A 20,898-nucleotide genomic window follows, 5' to 3' on the forward strand; every position below is an offset into this window, starting at 1 on the left:
CCGTTCGCTGTTATTTGGTTCACTGCTCAACTCCCTGTTCTATGTTTCAAAATGTTTATCAAAATCAAGAAATACGGAAGTAAGTTTAGTCACCTTTCTCCAACCGAAACTATGTAAATAATAGTTGGCTGAAAGCTTATAAAGTTTATTTATCTCGTTCTCGAGCCTAGTTCATAGAAATGTAACTAATTAGAATTGTGGCGTATGCGTTTTGAGTTTGTTTTTTCGATGTCTGAAAAGTCTCCATTTTTTAAAAAATCAGGTTTTTCATGAAGTTTGGTAACAACAACACGGGACCACTGACGGTTCCTTGGCAACATCAATAGGGAAAATTGGGAAAAAGAAGAATGAGAAAAGCAAAACTCGTAAAAACATCTGAAAAAGAACACATTGGCAGTAACTAGGGATTAGATTTATGTATAGGGGACAGCAGTCAAAGTCGCTTAGAGACTTGAATGGGATTTCTAATGATATAACTCTAGAATATGTTCAATGGTTGGACAAATGGGAAATTATGAAAATCGATAAAAAAACCTTCTGGATAGAAAAAAGGATGTTCAGAAAAGCGAAAACTTTTGTTGCTATTTTTAGCTGATACGCATCCACTAATGCGCAGTTGTAATTACGCTCCAGTGAACAGGTACTAAAATAGATTTTTTCGCGAAAAAAGTCACACAGATCATACTAGTTAGTCTTGGAAATGGCTATATAGGAAAAATTCTAAACAATGCCGTTCGGGGTTAAGTTGCGCCTCGAATTCTGTAAATAATGTGGCGGGTAATAAGGAATGTCCTGGAACACAAAAATAACAAAAAAAATGGAGGAAGAGAAATAGGAATCAACGAATTATTAACTTTGGTTTGTTGTTTTTTTTTTGAGTGGTTCTACAATTTACTTATTTGATTTTGATTTTCATTGTCCAAAATCACTGGTCCTGAAACATTAACAAGGTTAGAACACCTCCTGTCAGAATTAATTAATTCTATGCTTCAATAATTCAAGGCTTCCAGAAACTTGATAAAATATTGAACGTGAAAACTTGCAAACTTTTTTTGGGGGGGGGGAGGGGGGGAAGTTATTAGAAGTGTGAAACGATTGTTTTCCAAAAATTGCTCTTTTCCTGTTACAGCATGTCCCAGTTCTTTTTTTTTTCTTCTTTTTCCGGCATTTTTCCGGAATTCCGACGTTATTTGCAACATGGTTGAATAGATAATATGGTAGAGAGGGAGCTTTAGGGAACAAAAATTCAAGGGGCGCGAGATGTTTATCAGGATGAATACAATTTTTCGGTAATATGATCTATTATCCTTGGACAGTTGAATAGGCTCTTGATTGGGAACGGAAGACTAACAAGTTCAATTTTCTTTTATTTGATTTTCTATATTTTTTGTTGTAAAATACATGTTTTTTGAAAAAAAAAATTTTCTAGAAAAAGTGGGTTCCAAGAAAAAAAAGTTCAAATTTCATTGAAATCACAACGCATTGCAGCCACAACATATACAAAATGTATCAATACGAGACCCTATGTACAAATTGTTTTTAAAAAAGTTCCCCTTCAAAGTTCCGTGCAGAATTCAAGACCTTTGTAGATATCGGTTGGTGGTGCGGTTCCCGGCTGTAAAATGTATTGATTTTTGAAGGTGTAATTCAAAAAGATTAGGCCCTACCGTAACAGCAGCAAGTTTCTTGGCGAAATCAGCGAGCTTCCCTTTTTCCTTCTCCTCCAGCTCACGAGCCATCACGTTACCAATGTAGACTTTATTATTCTAAAAAAAGAAACTCTTGAAGTTTCCCAAAAGCCTGAAAAATTGCCAAAGATACCTGAACAGTACAAGCTCCAAATATATACATAGTGGTGTCCGCACCAGTACAGAAGGATGGAAGAGTGGGTCGGATTGGCATTGGGGGTACTGTAGCGTTCTTAGCTTCATTTTCTTCAGCTTTATCGAAGGCTTCATTGATTTTCTGGAATAGATAGAGCATTTCCTTATCTAGAAATAAAAAATACCGTATTGAAAATGTGAAGCTCTTTTTTGTACTTTTTGAATGCGTCGACTTCGTCCTTTTTCAGATGTCGGATGAAGTTTCCTTGGGAGAAGAGAAGATTTTTCTGGAAACATTTTTTCGCTTTGTTTTTCAGTTGATTTTGAGCATTTTCAGAAGTCTGGAGCTCGTCTGTCAAGTGTCGAATCATCTTGAAAACTTTGGAGGACGTAAAACAGACATAAATTAAAAACTTTGCATTCACAGAATTTTTTTGAAAATTCCTACTCTTTCAGCTATTTGCCTATTTCTGAGGTATGATCCGTTTTTACCTGTTTTTGTACTAAAAATCTAAAAAAGAGATCTTCCAGGAATCGGAAAACAGCTGAAAAACTAAGTTTTCAGAAAGTTCTGCAAATGCTAGGTTTTCAATCTGGGTCTGTTTTACATTATCTAAAATTTTCAAAGTGTTCGTACACTTGACAGCCGAGATTCAGACTCCTGGAAATGATCAAAATTGCCAAAAATCAACAAAACATGCATTTCTGTATATCTTATTAACAAAAAACCCCGAAATAATTTCTTGAAGTATATCAGAGCTTTTGATTTTTTATTTTGTTATACTGCTCTCAATTGTCTTTTTAGCTGGACAAAACATTTTGAAAACTTACGGTAACAACACAAGCGGCAGTTCCCGCATTGTTATAGTTGAATGGGAGAACAAACGGAGCTAGAAGAGCTAAACTGGCAAGTATTCTGTAATGCATCTATCAAAAATCTCGGTTTTCCAAGAACAAAGCTAACCTGATCATGTTGAATAACTGACTGAAACCGAAATAAAATTTTCAAAAAACAATCACCAGAAATTGTTGTCCCTAATGCTTTATAGCCCCATCATACCCCAAAAATAGGTGGAGCTGAGAAAATTGTTTCGAAATAACCGAGCCCCGCCCTATTCATTGTTCAGAAACTGCCTGCATAACGGATTGATGATTTTAATCCGAATTCTCTGTCCACCGACCTCCCAAGAGTACACAAAAAAGATGGAAAGGAAAGAGAAACACACGAGTAATCTTCTATTTCGGCGACTACCTGAAGATAGAGAAAAAAGAGCAATGGACAAAACACGGAGAGCACGAAAAAAAAACGGTGAGTTGGACATATAAAAACAGTATACAATGATTTGGGAGGCTTAAGTGATGAGGAGTCTATTTGCTCAGGTTTTGCCCCTTGAAAGAAAAAAAAATCAGAAAACAGGTTCTGGTCAAATGTTTGCGAGGGTGCCTGGATTGATAATGTTCAAGAAATCAGAAGCTTTATTGATCAGAGATATTTTGATATTAACAAATGAAATAAAAGAATGTTGGACAGAACGAAAAATTATGCGATATGAGAGACAATTGGTAAAAGATCATGGGTATAGATTTGGGTGCTAACTTCAAAAAAATGTTTTAAAATTACAAAAAAGTGTGATTTTGAATATAAAATTTCAGGTCACCAGGGTTTATTCCTGTATAATCTTTAATTGATTAAACTTTTTGATACCCATTTTCACAATTATAAATCAAGAATATAAATCTATAAATATCAAAGAAGCAGAGCCAAGGAAAAAAGAGCAAAAAGGGTTGAAAGAGTTGCAGCAAATTGTTTGAAATTCGATCCGTTTCCATGCACTAATCGTGCTTCCTTCCATTCGTCCCATGCCAGCGTATCCTGATCCGGTGACGTTGGCTCTAGTTGATCACAATTGATTCCGCACTGAACATCAAACCTCAATCGTTCGCATAGGCATCGAGTGACAAGGGACTGAAAGAATACTGTAGTTGGAAGAATATCAATAATCCAGTCGAGATTTAAGAATCCAGATTGTTCAGAAAAAAGCAGTGACCGTTTCCATAAACTCACATGATAGCAATTAGCATGGTGAAGAGAATACATTTCAGAAAGTGTGGATCTCACAACAAGACATTCTCGTTCTTTGTCGGTCTCATCGTACATTAATAGTTTTTTGGAGGTATCCATTTTGATTCTGTAATTTTCAGTATTGATAAACGATGTCAGAATATCTGCCCTTATGGATTAATGGGAGCCAAAATTTAACCCAGATTTCGATCAAAATTTGAGTATATGTAGAAAATCGTTTGGTTAAAAACTAGAATAGGTTAAAATTTAAAAAGTGTAGACATAGCTGGACATTTTAGGACCCCCTCGTCAGTTTTAGACGAGTTATATCAGTTTCAGTACCAAAATCGCGTTTTTAGTGTAAAAACAGCACTTTTTCAACTTTTAGGACGTTTCAGAATATGAAATTAGTTACGTTTCACCTGGAATTGAACGAAGTTTCATATTTCTGACATTTTCTCACATTTTTTTTCAATATTTCAAAATTTTCTATTCAAAATTATACGAAAATGTCGGAAATATCAAGTTCCAACCAATTATAAACATAACACAACAACGTCTTTGAAATTGGTGTTTTTTCACTGAAAACGCGTTTTTTGGTACGAAAATTGATATAACTCGTCTGAAACTGACAAATGAATTCAAAAACTTTCAGGAGTTTCCTATTCTGAAATTTTTGTCAAAATCTACTTTTTTAAGAAAATTGAGGCTCCCTTGTAATGACAGTAAAAACTCAGCTCGTCAGAAAATGTTAGATTTTCGTTGATCGGCCTTTTTCAAATTTACATCCTCACCTCAATAACCGATGCCTATCGTATTGTGGATAACCTGCAAGAGGCTTCATTTGCTCTTCACATTGAGCCATAATATTATGAACATGATCACTGGAGCAATTTTTGCTCCGACTTAGCGAACACTGCGTTTGCAGATACCCCAGCGCTGATATCAACTGCACTGGAGACGGAAAACTTTGAGCTGGCGCACCCAAAATCGGTAGAGTCTGAAATTTTCTTTTGTAACAGTTGTCGAAATACATATTTCTTACTCCTTCCGCTTTTTGTTTCTTTGATGAGTGACAACTACTCAACGCTTGTTTATAACCAATTGCGCCAACTCTAGCCACTGAGCCAGCGTCGCACTTGCCAACTCTCGCCTCGAAGCACTCATCCAGGAACTGAAAGTTGTCAGTATAAGCACAAAGTACGAGAAAGAGTCGAATCAAATAAGGAAATGATGGATTGGGCATATTTAAACGTGCTGCTAAACATGTATCCTCCTGGAGAAAACTCACCGTGTAATGGACACACCGGAAAGAAATTTCACGTTGTTGACACACTTCAGATATCATACCAAACAGCTCTGCAAAACAGCTCACTGCAACTGTGGAGTTGCACTTTGCATTTCTGAAAATTAGATATTAGTTGAGGTTGAAACATTTTTCTGGGTTTGATTTGTATTTTGAAGGAGAATTTTTCAGGATTTATAGGAAACTGAACCCTGTAATGGAACGTTTCTCATAAGATGGATTTTTTTTCGGTGCTAGTCACAAATTGTAAAATGGTATCAACTAAAAAAAAATGTTTGTGATATTATGAAAAACGTTTTGGCATTCTTTGAAAATCCGGTCCGACCTGCTGGGCTTCACATTGAAAAAAAGTGAACTCTCAATTATTTTTGTAAACAAATATTTTAAAACACTTCGGTTGTATTTTTTGATCAATCCTGAAAAGTTATTCAAAATACAGGGCTAATTGCATTTTCATGGTGATCAATTTTCGATTTCTTTCTGAAGAACCGAACAATTAAGGTCAAATCTAGCAAGCTATTCTATTAGATACGGTGTATTTTATACCTAAAATATCCATGATTTGTATGAAGCCGTATTTAATTTTAAAAAAATTGAAATCGAAAACTCACGACGGCACGAACGATCGAATAATAAAAGGGCTAGATAATGAAAAAAAGTTGAATAAGAGGAGTAAAACGGCACGCATGAAGACATCAGTTCAACTTTCCGCTTTCATTCCCGGATTTGTTTCTTTTCTGAAAAAAAAGTTTTTCCGAGAAAAAAAATGAAACGAAGCAAGTTGCAAATACAGACGGATATCAGAATCAAATGCCCACATAGAAAATCGGAAACGGGTCAATCAAAAGGATATTTTCGTTTATCATTGCTGAATGAAAATAGAACAGAATTTATCAACCTACGTGTGTTTCATGGTTTCCGGATCCGGACATCATAGAGAAAAAATTTTCCAGAAAGAAGTATTTTTATCTAGGAGATACATTTTTTGATTTTTTTGACGGTTGAAAGTGGCTCATATAGTTCAGGAAAGAACGGAAAGAAGCAAAAATAATAATTTTGGGATTATCATTTTTGGCTTGGGTGAAAAATCAAAATTAAAAATGTGAAAGTGTGGAATGGAGGAGAGCGTAAGACTGGTAGACGTAGCAACTAATCAATCTGAAGAGATTACGACGAAAGACTTCAATCCTAAATGTCTAGTTTGGATTAAGCGCAACATGTGGGAGGTGTTAAAAACATAGAATTTAATGTTTTGAACTTTTAAAAATTGATAAATAAATGGCAGACAATCTTGAATGTATTTACCAGCAAGTGCGTCAGAAATCTCTCGCTCACCAAAAATATATAATCCGGATTCAAATCTACACCCCTCCTCACTCACTTGTCCACACACCCCAAAAGTATAGCTCCCCTCCTGAAAACGGATGCAGAAATGATTCATTGTGCTTTCTCTCTCTGAAGTATTCCTCCTTATTTTCTTCATTTCCTCAGCGCATCTTGGACGATGAAAAATGACTAGGACTAGGTTTTTTGTTCTTTCTCTAAAGTTTGGGTGGTCGTCCTTAGTATATGTTCAGTAGAGAGAAACATGGAAAAAAGGGAGATTTGAAATAAAAAATGGGGAGAATGAGAATAAAATATCGGAAACAACAGAGAAGACAAAGAACAGCAGGAGAGGGTGAAGAATGGATTGTTGTGACCATTGGTCAGGTAGAACCAGAGGAAGAAAAGCGACAAAATTTTGAAGTAGTAGAGATATTTGACCAGAATTATTTTTTTTGCGTGTTTTTGATTTTGGTGTGAGAAAAAAAGAGAACTAATACGCTGAAAAATAATACTTTTTTTACAAAAAAAAAAGCATGAAATTGGTCACAAAAAAAGTAATTTTCGTATATAAAAAGTGAAAAATGTCAGCAAAAAATTCTTTAGAGCTCCGAAAATTGATAAGAATTATTTTCGGAAAAAAATTCCGAAAAATTTTTTCCCGAATTGTTTCTAAGCCTGAAATCGAAAAATGGCATTTTTATTTTCCAATTTCATAAATGATCCGTTTTCGCACAGCCCAACTACTGGTCATAGATGCTTCCAGAAAATCTCAGACACCAATGGCAAAAAAATTTAGTTGGTAAATTAAGAAGAATGAACAATGAGGCGGACACAAAACCGCCGCGCGGACTAGCGAAGAAGGATTGTGGAAGCTCGAATTTCCCTCTGTTGTCTTCATTCAAATCTCACCCTCTTTTTTGCATCGGAAGATGACTATTACTATTATTTTGTTCCTCGGAAATCACTTTCTAAGAAACTCTTTAAAAGATTAAAACTACGATTTGAAAAGGATCTGTGGTAAAGCACTGATCACTTATACTAGCTCGGTGGGAGGCAGAATCCTTGCAATACATTTATCTTTTTGAACAAAAAAGAAGATGGCGGTTTGTTCTGATCGATAATCTTGGAAGAAAAACTGCCAGACATTCGGGCCAGGTGAGCAGAAAAGAGCCAAATCCTCAGTGTCTGCTCATCCGACTAAAAAAATCCGGGAGACACAAAAATCGAATGCGAGAAGTTCGTCATTGAAGAAAAAGGAAAGGATTTGGTGCTATAGTTACCGGGAGGCTCTCGGACAACAAGATTTTAAGAAAAATAGGGGATGACGTCGTCAGAAGTTTTAGATGGAGACTTGAAAATTTTCAGATAATGTCAACAAGTGCTCCTAGACAGCTGAAATGAGTGTTAAGTACAGGGAAGTCGAATTTTGAGTCAGAAAATGCAAAAAAATCTGAACATTATTGTCCTGAATTATACCTTCTGATTAAATAGCGTGAAAAACACCGTACCACCTATAATATAAGGTCACCCTAGCTTCGGACTTTGAACCAACTTACCGTAAAACATCTGTATTAGAGCAACGTCATTCAAATTCTCAAGTGCCAGTATTTTCCAAAATCAGACAGTACTTCAATCAAAACAACAGAAAAAAGAGCTGTAAAACAAAAAAGGTAGTCAAAGGGGCACTTTAATTAGAGGGGATACTTCAAATAGAGGGACCCTTCAAATAGAGGGAGCACTTCTATTTTTCATGAGGTCTCTAGAGACACTTCAAGTAGAGAAGCCCTTCTATTTCAGGAGCCCTTCTAATAAAGGTTTTACGGTATCTCGGTTTCTGTCAAAGATATAAAAAAGTTGTCAACTGATAAAAATTTTGTGATATTATGATTAACAGTTTATCAGCTGACACATTTTTGGTATCTTGCATAGGAACCGAAAAACTGGCTCAAACTTGACAGGGGTCTTTTTACAGGTTTCAGGGTATGTTACAGAAATTAAAAAAAAAATTATCCAGAAAAACACCCTGGACTCTGCCCAACTCACAATTTGAAAAACTCAAAAAACTAGTTTTCTGTCTTCCAGAGAAAAAAAACGGAGTGTGAGAAAAATGGCGCGATATTGAACGAATTACCCAAACAAAGGCTTTATCCTTACTAATTTCATATGCTCGTTTTTTTCTTCTCATCCTCTCAAGCTGAGCATTCGAAGATTCTAGAAAATACAAGAAAATATAGAAAATCGAAAGTCCATTTTCGAGAAAATGTAAGACAAAAAAGTGCATGCACTTAAAAATAGATTGAAGCTTAACGAATTTTCTGTGTGATCGAATTCATTGGGGATAGTCTTCTCACAAAAAAAACTTACTCCTCAGACTCACTATCGTATTCATGCTCATCAAGTGCTTGGTTTTTTTGGGTTCAAACATTCTCTTACGAATTTTCGTGTACTTTTTACTTTCTAGTCCGTGCAAAAATGAAAACTAGGAAAAATAAAAGGGGAAGGTTATTGAAACTGGAGCCAATTAATTGAGGAAGAAGAAGAGAAACTAAGGCTTCTCAGTACTAAACTACCACTGAGAGTTAGTTTTGCTAGTGTGTGTCGTTTCGGGTTTCACTTTTGCACTGGTTGAAAAGAAGAAGAAGGGACAAAAAGGAAATGGTAGTTTTTTTGGTAGTCCGTAGAGCGTTTGAAATTAAAAGGAGAGCTCTCTAGATGTTTGTGAAGGAGATTAAGGCAAAAATGTGTCAATCTTGTTTTTTTTTTCAAGATACTGAATGTGAGAAAAAAGAAAATAATTTGAAAAATTGTTGTTTTCCTTCTAGTAGGTTTTCATGGAGGTTTTCTTCTAGGAGTTACAAATTTGTTTTTTTCCGAAGCAGATTTTATTCATATGACCTATTTTAGCATGAGGAGGAAGAAGAAAAAGTAAGATGAGTGGACTCGGAGCTCTCTGACCTAACGTGTGAAGAGTGTGAGGAATCTAGTCTACTTCAAATTTCTGTTCATCTTTTTTGCCATATGGCTTTGAAAGGAAAAGAAGGATCTTTGAAGAATACAATTTAGGAGATCGAAAGTTTGATTTTTGAACTCATTAGAATGAAATAGCTATTAGAATAAATACAATCCTAATACGATGTGAAGGAGGAGCACTATTGAAACTGGAAGTTTTAGTAAAGTGTGTGTAATCTAGTAATCTTCATCTCCATAGGATGTGTCACATGGTCGCGGAGATTAATAAAAAGTGGGCAGGAAAAGAGAATATCCTCTCTTAATCTGATAAGATTTGAGACGCGCGCGCTGCTCAAGAAGGGAAAAGGTGCTGCGCAAATGTGCCAATCACAACAATTTCTCATTTATGGAAGAGTGAGAAACGTGAAAATGATTTTCGAGGGTGTCTAAGGATTGTGCGACGAGACACCCCTACATACAAAGTATTCCACATTCACATATCGCATAAGAAGAAGAAGAAGAAATGGAGTAATTTCCCATGGAGCACAAGAAAAAGGCAGAAGAGATGGAGCGTTGACTCGGCCAATCTCCACACCTAATCATTTGACTATTGTTCGTGGATTTTTAGTAAGAGACCTAGTTTTGAATGCCCTTTTAGTAAGTGTTTGAATATTCTTATTGATCATATAACTAGCTTGACGAATTTTTGAAATTTTGAGAATAGAACTTTTGTTTAGTAACATTGAAAATTGTAGAAAATTTCTTGAAACCTTAGAGTTTATGAAACAACCAAGTTAGCGTAAAAACTGATGTAGAACGTCACCCTATACGCGCACTTTGAGCTCAATTATCTCGATTCACATGACAGATATCAAAAATCTGGAAACTACAAAAAGATCAATGATATTATGATCAAAAATCCTTCTGTTAGCAAATTTTTTATATTTTTCATAGAAAATGAGATAAATGAGCTTAAAGTGAAAAAGAAGAGTGGTGGCCTATAAAGTTTTACGATAAGTGCTGCAATCAGTGACAATGATAAAATTATGAGATCCTAAATCAAAAACAATCAGACCTCTATTTTTTATCAGGTTGGTCCATAAGTTTCTTCCGATTTTGGCAAAAATTTTGATCTGATTTTTCTCAAAGCGGAGAGGGTTATATCAATAAAAGTAATATTCATGAGCACCGGTAGGTGTCTGGTAACGCTCTGGTAATTGCTTGATTCTATCGGCCCAGAATGAGGAGGGCTGTAATTGAAAAAGTAGGTCAATTCTTTTTTGGTGTCATCTTTTCACTTGTAGTCTTTTTTCAAGATGGCGTTTGAGAGCCCCGAATGACCATTTGTCCAAAAGGGCAAAGTTCGGATAGTACGACGGGTGCAGAAGAATAGTTCATCCAAACGAAATTAATTTTTGGTTGATCGCTCAAGTAATGTGCGATTTTGCATCGTCGTGATAGGAACACCGTTAGCCTTTTCTCCTTGTTTCGATTCAACTGCCAGAATCAATTTCTCTAATTGTAAACCATATATTGTGGCAGGTATATTGCTACTTTCCCCTGAACGTTCTGTGTCTCTATTCCTTTGACGGACCATCAAGCACATAGCATGTCCCGAGCTAGCCCTTCTTTGTCAATCGACTGACCCTTCCGCTCATTGATAGAGCAGCTACTCACTTATCATCTAAAGTAATTAGATTATCCACCCAACTGAACGTATGAAGAAATGGTTGAAGAAACAAAACATGACCATGTCTACATGGCGATCCATAGCATAGTCATTCAAAAAGTTGGGTACGAATCGACGCAGTTCTTGAAGTTGCCAAGCGGCTTCAATCCTGTCACAATACTTAGTTGGCTAACGGTCAATGCCTATGACATTTCACGACTGGTGTGAAACGAATCGGCTTCAACTCTGTCCTTCAATAGGGCCAAATTGAACTTTCGGGCCGAGCTTCGTCTTGCGCTTCAAAATTATTGATTTTGATTTTGATTCGATCGGTCCAATAGTTAATGATAGGAAGAGTAAGAGATGGTTTATCTATTTTTCTTATTTTCTTGTGAATATCATGATTTTTAAAACCAGTAAGGAATAAAAATGAAATAACATTTTGAAAGTGTAGATGGTGAGGGACGGAAACCATGCTCGCGAACGAAAAGAAGTAGGAATGGGGCAAAGTGTGTGAAGCAAGCCGGTGAGACACTATATCCAACAACAAAAAAAAACTACTGCTAAGAAAAACCATTCCACTGAAAAGTTATCGATTGTCAAAGTTAAACATTCAAAATCGGAAGAAACTTATGGACCAACCTAATAGATATGAAAAACTTCAAAGTCTTGGCAATTTGGTTTAGAGCATTATAACTTATTGATCTATTGCGATTTACAGTAGCGGTCAATAAGTTTTACAAAAACGAAAATTTTGGAAGGTGTCAAACAGACATATATTGAGAAGTTTGAGCTCACAAAATTTTCTGAAAGTTCCTAGTTTTTCAGTAATTTGCCGTTTTTGAAAGATATCTTTTTTGCCCCGTTTTCCGCTGAAAATAAAAAAAACAGGCGTCTTTCAGAATACTGGCAAGTAGCTTTTCTGTGAAAAAATTTTTTGTGAAATATAGCAAAAAGGGGCCAAGTGTGAAAATTTTTGCTGAAATATAAGAATTATTAGTCAACTACTGTTTAATGTTTTTGACAGGGACCAAAATAAATAAGCTCGAAGTTGAAAGTTAGGTTGGGTGCTTCTATCAGATCACCACTCTTATTTTTTGGATGCTTATTGATCATCATACGAAAAATATATAACTTAAAAATCGCTTATCCTTTCTTTTGTTATTTCCTCTCTTTTTTTTCTTAGGTGGTTTATTATTCTGGAGCCAAAAATTGAGTCGTCACTAGCCACCAAACCGTCGCCAACAAAACGAAGCTATGACATCGCGCATAATACAAAAAAAGGATTTTTTAAGCGTTCGCCCACTGACAGCTTTTCGAACAGTCACAAATAATAATAAAGTTTAAGAAAAAAAGTATTATTAGGTTCTAGGCAATGATCTTATTTCTATTTACTACGGTTCCAGCTCTATTCACCATCATTCTTCTTCCCCTTCCCCCAAAAACAAACCAATATTTCACGATGAAGCATAAGAAAATTTTGCATTCGAAATAAGCGTTCTTATTCTTTATTTTTTCCTTCCTTTCATTTTCTCCCTACCAACAAAAACACTAAATGGATTGTACAAAGTGGTGAGACGATGCAGTATATTAGAGAACGTCTTATCGGGGAAACTAAGAAAAACGACCGAGGGAGTGGTGGAGCACGGAAAGACAGAAGAATATGGATGAACACGTACTTTTTTATGAGTGCGGAAAAGTAAAAAAAAAAGTCTTTTCATATACCAAAGATTTTTATCTGCCTAAAATTTTTTTTCTCAATTCTTGAATACCAGAATTTTGAAACATGGGAAATTGCGGATGAGGGAGCACGAGGGAAGACAGATTTCTATGTTTGTTATGAATATTGAAATAGTTGTAGTGGTATGGGCACGCAAGAAAAAAAAATAGATATCTTTGGAGAAATTGAAAAAAACAAGATGAAACTTTGGTAAGTTGTGAATTTTAAAATATAAAGACATATGGAAAAAGTGTTTTCAAATGCGTCGTTTCTATTATCTTAACATTCAAATTTTCATTATTAACATATCGTTCATTCTAACAGGTCAGACGAGATCCTAATAATGCCAGCTTTCTTGAAAAAAATATGTTTCAGAAAAAAGTGAGATTTCACTCAGAGGGTGGTAAAGAATACGGGAATATTAGCAATAATTCATAATTTCTGCATTGACTCCTCTTTTTTTCATTTTCTATTAACTCTTAATGCATTTGTGTACTTCTGTTTACATTCAGGGAGCTTTTCATACGGTTTCGATCAACAAACTAATTTATAACTACAAGGTTTGACAAACTTTTATTTCAAAGTCTTATCAAAGATTTATCATGAACCATAGGGAAAGTTTCGAACCTTCTGAAAATTTGGTATGCAATGTAGCAGATAAACTTAAGACGCTGGAATCGGTGACAAACGCATTCCATTTGAAAGATTTTGAAAAATTCTACTTGAAATATTCATCGTATTTTGAATCCTTTGCGGAGTGTAATTTCCAATCTCTGGAATCCATGTTTTATTGCAACAGTGTGAAAAAATCAATTATTTAACTTTAAATTCGAAAATTGTAGCTGCTCTATCCAAAACCAAGTTCTTTTTGAACTACAATTTTTTAGTTGACTTTCAGCCATTTTGGCCATTTTCAGGAGTCTGGATTTCGGCTGTCAAGCTTCCTGAAAGTTTGAAAGTTTTCAAGAGTGTGAAACAGGTCTTACAGATGTTTTCTGAAGTTTCTAGTTTTTCAGCTATTTGCCAATTTCAGCGGATTACCCTATTTTGCCCGTTTCTGGACTGAAAACGTGAGAAACAAATTTTAAAAATCGGCGAACAGCTGAAAATCTAGGAATTTTCACAAAATTCTGTGAATGCAAAATTTTCCATCTTGGTCTGTTTTCAGCTCTAGTATGAAATTCTGGTCCTTAGAAAAAATTCTGGTCCTTAAAAGAAATTCTGGCCCTTAAAAAAAATTCTGGTCCTTAAAAAATTCTGGTCCTTAAATAAAAATTCTGGTCCTTAGAAAAAAATTCCGGTCCTTGAAATGAGTTAATGTAAATGTATATTTTTCATCTGAAAATCTCGTAAAATCCATGAATTTTGTTGTTTTAGTTTGTGTTTAAGAAGTTTTTATGGTAGACATTAAAATTTTGTTATTAGAAAGATAGTAAAAGTTGCAAGTATCTAAGTAAAGTGCACCCATGGTCCATTTTCTATAGGAACATCAGAAAAATTGAAAATATATGTACATATTTCGAGTTCCACCAAATTTGAAAAATGCTAGTTGGTAAGAAATAAACACTGAGAGGACCATCTCTACCAGATTCCGCAGGTCGAGTAACGTTCCAAGTATTAAGTGTGTGTATTTTGATCCTCCTGTACAGATATAAAATTTTTATTGGATCTAATCTGTTAACCATAAAAGAGAAAAAATATATCGGAATCCGAAACTTCAAAATGTAGATTTTTCGTACAAAATTGTAGTGCAATAGTCATTATCGGTTTAAAAGTAATAATTCTTACGGGATGTATGGTGTAGAATGGGGTACTTCTGTTCATAGGTCGTAGGAACCATCTAGAATAATGAAAATATGAATATGAGATTTCACACTAATTTAAGAAGCTTCAGGCGTTTACATGTTTTTGAATAAAAAAACTAAACTATTCAGTCCAAACTATGTGAATGTTTTTTCTCTTTTATGTAAAGCCATCAGGACAGCCTTCCCGAAAAATATGTTTTGAAACCATGGTTAACAGATTAGATCCAATAAAAAAATTTATATCTGTAAAGGAGGATCAAAATACAAAAAATTAGGCAAAATATAAGTAAACACTCAATACTTAGAACGTTACTCAACCTGCGGAATCTGGTAGAGATGGTCCTCTCAGTGTCTATTTCTTACCAACTAGCATTTTTCAAATTTGGTGGAACTCGAAATATGTATATTTTCAATTTTTCTGATGTTCCTTTAGAAAATGGACCATGGGTGCACTTTACTTAGATACTTGCAACATTTACTATCTTTCTAATAACAAAATTTTAATGTCTACCATGAAAACTTCTTAAACACAAACTAAAACAACAAAATTCATGGATTTTACGAAATTTTCAGATGAAAAGTATACATTTACATTAACACATTTTAAGGACCAGAATTTTTTTCTAAGGACCAGAATTTTTATTTAAGGACCAGAGTTTTTTCTACAGACCAGAATTTTTTCTAAGGACCAGAATTTTTTCATACTTTCATACTAGAGCCCTGTTTTCGGCCCTCCAAAGGTTTTCAAGTAATCGGAAACTTGACAGCCAATCTTCAGACTCCTGAGAATGGTCAAAGTTGCCAGGAATCAACTGACCGTCACGGTACATTTCTTTCATGATAAAACTTAAAAATTTTCGGCAAACCAACCTAGAAAAAATCCATTTTATGTCTGGTTTTAAGTGCTCTGTTATCAACCTGTGCACGTTGTCGAAATAGTTTTTGATGATCTTCACACTTTTTATTGTCTAGAAGTGGCAGTTGCACTCCACTACTGCTCTGACCACGTTTTCTCTAGTTCTTATCTAATTTGCCAGCAGTTATCAAAAAAATTTCTGCTACCAAACTACTATAGAATTTACCTTTTGGGAAAAATTCAATTTAATTCAAAATGTTATCCAGAAAAACTGTTTTACTAGTTTTACTTGTATTCCTACATTACTGTTATGCTGATGATGATCGTAAGTGGATCACAAAAACTTAAAGTCAATGATTTTTAAATTTCAGCATGTAACTCTGGAAGCTTCAACACCTCAACATTGAGTGGGATATTACCATACAAATACAAAGATCTCGTCCAGATACCAAATGGAACAGTGTGCATCTATAATGTAAGAAAAATTCAATGTCGAATTTCGTCATACCATTTTTGTTTCCAGTTCACAGTACCTTGGAGCTACGTCCTTGAATTAAAAACCGACTACTACATGAGAGACACGGATAAAATAACAATAACTAATAATTTAGGAGAGCAGCAAGTGTAAGAAACCAAGAAAATTTTGGGTGCGAAAAAACCAAGTTTTCCAGCTACACGTCATCTGGAGCTCTTTTTGAGAACACCTATTTCTGTCCTAAAGGATTTTGTCAAGTCAAAGTGGAGAGTAATTCGAAGGCATCATTCATGACATACTTCAATTACAGATATTGTAATTTTGATTCTCAAAATTATTTAAAAATTCACAAAATTATTTTCAGTATCTAATTATACCAGTGACACCGTAATGAGCGGCGACTGGTACCAGCTCAATGGTCTAGTCCCTTATCATTATATTATTTATTATTGCTCCAATGTGAGTCATAAATCCCGATTTTCTAATTTCCAAATATCTTTAGGTTGCCTTCACACTTGACCAGAATACTAGTCCAGATTCCATGCAGAATCTTGCTAACTATTACATTTACGATAGTCCCAATCTTTCAAACGGAGAATATTTGGGCACTTTGGCTAGTTTGAAGAATTCCACAATTTACACAACTGTGGTGTTTGTGTCGGTGGTGAACTTCTATGCTGGATTAGACTCGGACGCTTATATCATTGGGAATGATGCGTCACGTAAGAATTTTTGGCATATTTGGTTAAGCTCCATACATCAGAAGTTCAGAGATTCCCAGCAACTACCAATTTATTCTAACCACACCGGAAACTATGGGGTCTTATCAGTTTTCTAGTTATGTTAATAATGAAGCCGCTGTCACATTTGGTTGTCAAGGATGCGATCAACACTATCTTGATAAACTCATGTTTGACACATCCGTAGCTAGCAATGGATATGTTGGAATTCAGGGACGGAGTCCATCACAGAGCTATAGTTTGGATAAAGTTCTCTTCTATCAGTAAGTCGAGATTTGTTTTGCATTGTGTTTTACTGTGAAGCCTGTAAAGCCCTGTATAAGTTTGTAGACCACACACTGTAAAGTTTGAGCTTATGATTCTCGGCTCATATGCAAGATATCAAAACCGTGTCAATTAACAAAATGTTTGCGATGCTATGATAAACATTTTGGCAGTTAACAGATAAATAGGCTCAAAATCAATCGCGATCATTTCAGACCAACGACATTCAGCTCGAATCAACTCCCACAATTCATTGAAAATCGAGAATTCACAGTTTACTATTACAAAACCAATTTTACTATTCAATTCTACAGTGGAAAAAATTATACCGGGTATCAGACATCGTTTGTTGGAAGAGAAGGATTGATTGCTTCTAATACAATTTGGAATAGAGAACAATGGGATGGAGGGAGCTTCAATTTCACCTTCAGTAACAACTCTCAGCTTTTCGAATATCGGATCAATATGACAAATCTTCATTTTGGGAATAATGATACAGATAGGTTGTATCTTTCAATTGGAACTGGTGACACAACTGCAGTCAGTTTGACGTAAGTTTTCTGTTGTAGTCTTTTCTCCCTATTACCGTACCGGACCATAAGATTAACAAAACGCGTTTTTAAGCTGATTTTTTCCATGGTTTTCAAAGCCTGAAGCGCGGCAGTCAAGTTTTTGATGACTTTGAAAACTCTGGAGGGTGTAAAACAAACCTAGAATGAAAAGTTTTCATTTACCGAATTTATTGGAAATCCCCAGTTTTTCCGCTTTTTGCCGACTTCTGAGAGACACCCTGTTTTTGTACTGAAAATGTGAAAAAAGGTTCTTTCAGAAATCGGCCAATAGCTGAAAAACTAAGATTTCCAGAAAATGCTGTAGAAGTTTTCAATCTAGGTTTGTTTAACATCCTCGATAATTTTTTAAGTGATTGGAAAATTGGCAGCCGAGCTCCAGTCTCCTGAAAATGACCGAAAATCATCTGCAGTTTTTTCTTTAATATATCCGGTACTGTATATTCTTAATCCAGATGGCCCGGAGCAATGCCAACGTACGTAACTGGTGTTGGAAGTTGGATGGCGGTTGAATCTCACTATTCCTTGCAAACAATCATCATGCTACCATTCGAAATGCGAGATGGGACACCAAACACCACAACGGCTCAAACTAGTACGACTGCAGTTGTAACTACAACACCAATGGCTTCCACTACAACCGTTTTACCAACTACGACACCTCCAATTACCATGGGGCCTTTACCGACTGTTGTGATGGCAAATTCCAGTACTGTAACTAGTACGCTTGCAACCACAACTAGCAAAGCTGACAGTGTGTCTCTCAACTTTTTAGTTCTGTTTTCTCTTATTGCCAGTTTTTTATTTTAGAATAAATGTTCCAATTTGTCCACAGGTTCTTTTTAATTTTTTTTCTTTCCTTCAGATTCAAATCTCAACTTGACCTCATTTTGCAAATTCTAGATGACTATCTCTATCCGAAAGAATCCTTCTCTCTCATGGGTTACACTTATTCCCTTCTCTTCTGAACATGAGATTCATCCTTTCCATCATTTTCATTTTGTTGGTATGCCTAGTTAATCTAGTGTCTAGTGTATGTAAAGCAGGTTGGTTATTTCTTTTTTCCTAATCCTAACGCAATATTTACAGAAGATTACTGTCCCGGCGGATGGTTGGTGTTAAGAAAAGCAGATGATACCCCGCAGACTTGCGATGCGATGGGTGGTATCAAATGCCAGAAACCGTATTCGTGTGTGCATTCGAGATGTGGCATGGATTTCTGCTGTGCGCATACTTGTGAGTTTACAGTAACCTCTCAACTGTTAACTTGAAACCAATGTATCTCGGTTTATGTGAAAGATATCAAAAAGTTTCAAACTGACCAAATATTTTCGATGTTGTAATAAGCATTTTTTCAGTTTACTTTTTTTTTTGATATCATGAACAAGAAATGAGATCTTCGGCCTTAAAGTTCGGAGGACCTTCTACTAGATTATCAAATTTTCTTGAGGAGTTAAAAAAAAAGAATGTGTTGCAGACAAAATAGAGCAGTGGAAACGTCAACAAGAAATTGAAGCCGACATTAAAGAAGCTGAATTAGAGGATGATGATGAGCTCTAGTTTCTATTTTTCAAACTCCAAAGAACTTTTCCCTCCATTTTTCCGTTTTTCAAATAAATATATTTTTGTAGAATCATCGCATTATATTTCTTTTTAACGACGACAACACACTTATTTACACTTGAGTGCCCATCATCAAAAGTTTGATTGACACTGATCTAAATTCCTTTTTCCTTCTCGTAGATTTAGACTCCTTGGTAGTTGTATCCGGTCCATTTTTACCAGAAAGATGGAATGGTTATACGTTTTCTCTGATTCTTTCCTCTACAATTGAAAAAAAAATAAAATAGTTGCGCTCAGAGATTAGTTGTTCTTTGTCGCTTATGGAAAACACGAATACATCAAAAACCAGGAGCTATCAATATAAACACTCTAGATTCTTCTTATGATTTTTGTTGTTGTTTTGGAATAGGTTCCTCTGGGTTGAGAGGTGTTTTTAGTTGGTAGTCACAGGTACCGTATTTGCTTTAAAGCCAACCCTATAGGTTCACTTTAAGCTCAATTATCTCGGTTCCTATGATAAATATCAAAAATCTGTCAACTACTAAAATATTGGTGAAATAATGGCAAACAATTTATTAGTTGGCTACTTTTTGATATCTGGCATAAGGATTGAGAAACTTGAGCTTAAAGGGAACGTGTAAGATGGGCTTATAGCCAACCATACAGGTCTACTCTGAGATTAATTATCTCGGTCCCTATGAGAGATATAAAAAATCTGTCAACTAATTAAATATTGATGATATTATGGCAAATAATTAAAAAGTTTATAAAATTTCAATACATTTTGAAGGAACCGAGATAATTGAGCTTAAAGTTCACGTATAAGGTGGGATTCCATTAGAGCATCGACGGTACCTTAATATCTAACTTTGAGCCAGTTTTTCTCGTTTCCTGTCAAAGATTGCAAAAATTAGTCAACTAATAAATTATGTATCATATAATAGTGAATGTTTTATCAGTTGACAACGTCTTGATATATACTTACGAACTGAGATAATTGAGCTTGAACGTGGAGCCTCCTATTACAGGTTTAACAGGGAATTAACATTAAACAGAATATTTGTTGACTACTTTCACATTGTCCACAATGCAACAAATTTCTTCTTCTCTTTTTCCTCCTGAGTGCCATTAGCCCCGATAACATAATCCCTTCACACACTCTATCAAGGTTACTCTCTCCCAATATCCACACAGTCCTCTTCTTCTTCCTCACAGTACTCGCCTCGCTCTCTATCCTCCTAAATTTGTTGCGTGTTGCCTAATGTGCCTGTTTACTTGTTTAGAGGTGATGTGGTTGTGGCACTTGACCCTCCACGACTCACACGCTCTCTCGCTACCCCCGGTCGTTCATCACCCAGTTTCTCTGCGCTCTCTTCCATCCGCGCGCTCTCTCGTGCCCAATCGACGACCCCAGCCCGGCACCTGCACCAAGACATGGTGCGATTTGGACGGTTGGCGGGTGGTGACCGACGAACACAGCAGTTAAATCGACGACGCGCACTGTGTTGCGTTGTGTGTGCCCTACGTCTTTTCCCCACCCATTGCCCTCCCTAGTATCGATTTCGACATAGTGTGAGAGTAGAAGAGACAGGTTAAAGAAAGGAAAGCACACAAACAACACGGTTTTTATTTTGTTTGTGTGGTGTTTTGTTTTCGAAAAGTTTCAAAATCTCCCAATTATCTTTTCGAAATTCGTCGCCTCGTCTATTTTCATTTTTCTCACCCCCAAATCTTTAGACAAACACAACAAGAGGTAATCCTTTAGAACCCT

General features: G+C 35.6%; 4 protein-coding genes across 4 annotated transcripts; 2 read left to right on the top strand and 2 right to left on the bottom strand.

The window, feature by feature from the left end:
* Positions 1-1,555: 1,555 nt before the first annotated feature.
* Positions 1,556-2,795, bottom strand: CBG07421 (the record flags this gene model as incomplete). The annotated part of the gene is made up of 5 exons (XM_045240585.1): positions 1,556-1,615; positions 1,668-1,766; positions 1,822-1,965; positions 2,655-2,739; positions 2,788-2,795. The coding sequence occupies 5 exons, from the start codon at positions 2,793-2,795 to the stop codon at positions 1,556-1,558; spliced, it is 396 nt and encodes a 131-aa protein (XP_045093531.1).
* Positions 2,796-3,570: 775 nt separating this feature from the next.
* CBG07420 lies at positions 3,571-5,879 on the bottom strand (the record flags this gene model as incomplete). Its single annotated transcript, XM_045240586.1, has 6 exons — positions 3,571-3,789; positions 3,889-4,012; positions 4,680-4,885; positions 4,931-5,059; positions 5,177-5,288; positions 5,803-5,879. The coding sequence occupies 6 exons, from the start codon at positions 5,877-5,879 to the stop codon at positions 3,571-3,573; spliced, it is 867 nt and encodes a 288-aa protein (XP_045093532.1).
* A 9,892-nt stretch (positions 5,880-15,771) lies between these two features.
* On the top strand, positions 15,772-18,374 carry CBG07418 (the record flags this gene model as incomplete). The annotated part of the gene is made up of 9 exons (XM_002645699.1): positions 15,772-15,841; positions 15,888-15,991; positions 16,040-16,140; positions 16,188-16,306; positions 16,356-16,450; positions 16,494-16,713; positions 16,763-16,994; positions 17,211-17,546; positions 18,020-18,374. 9 exons carry the CDS (start codon positions 15,772-15,774, stop codon positions 18,372-18,374), a joined length of 1,632 nt encoding a protein of 543 aa, XP_002645745.1.
* Positions 18,375-18,534: 160 nt separating this feature from the next.
* Positions 18,535-19,124, top strand: CBG07417 (the record flags this gene model as incomplete). Its single annotated transcript, XM_002645698.1, has 3 exons — positions 18,535-18,610; positions 18,654-18,800; positions 19,042-19,124. 3 exons carry the CDS (start codon positions 18,535-18,537, stop codon positions 19,122-19,124), a joined length of 306 nt encoding a protein of 101 aa, XP_002645744.1.
* Between the last annotated feature and the right edge of the window lie 1,774 nt (positions 19,125-20,898).

The sequence above is a fragment of the Caenorhabditis briggsae genome (genome assembly GCF_000004555.2).
Source record: "Caenorhabditis briggsae complete genome, chrX, whole genome shotgun sequence".
NCBI classification, from domain to species: Eukaryota; Metazoa; Nematoda; class Chromadorea; order Rhabditida; family Rhabditidae; genus Caenorhabditis; species Caenorhabditis briggsae.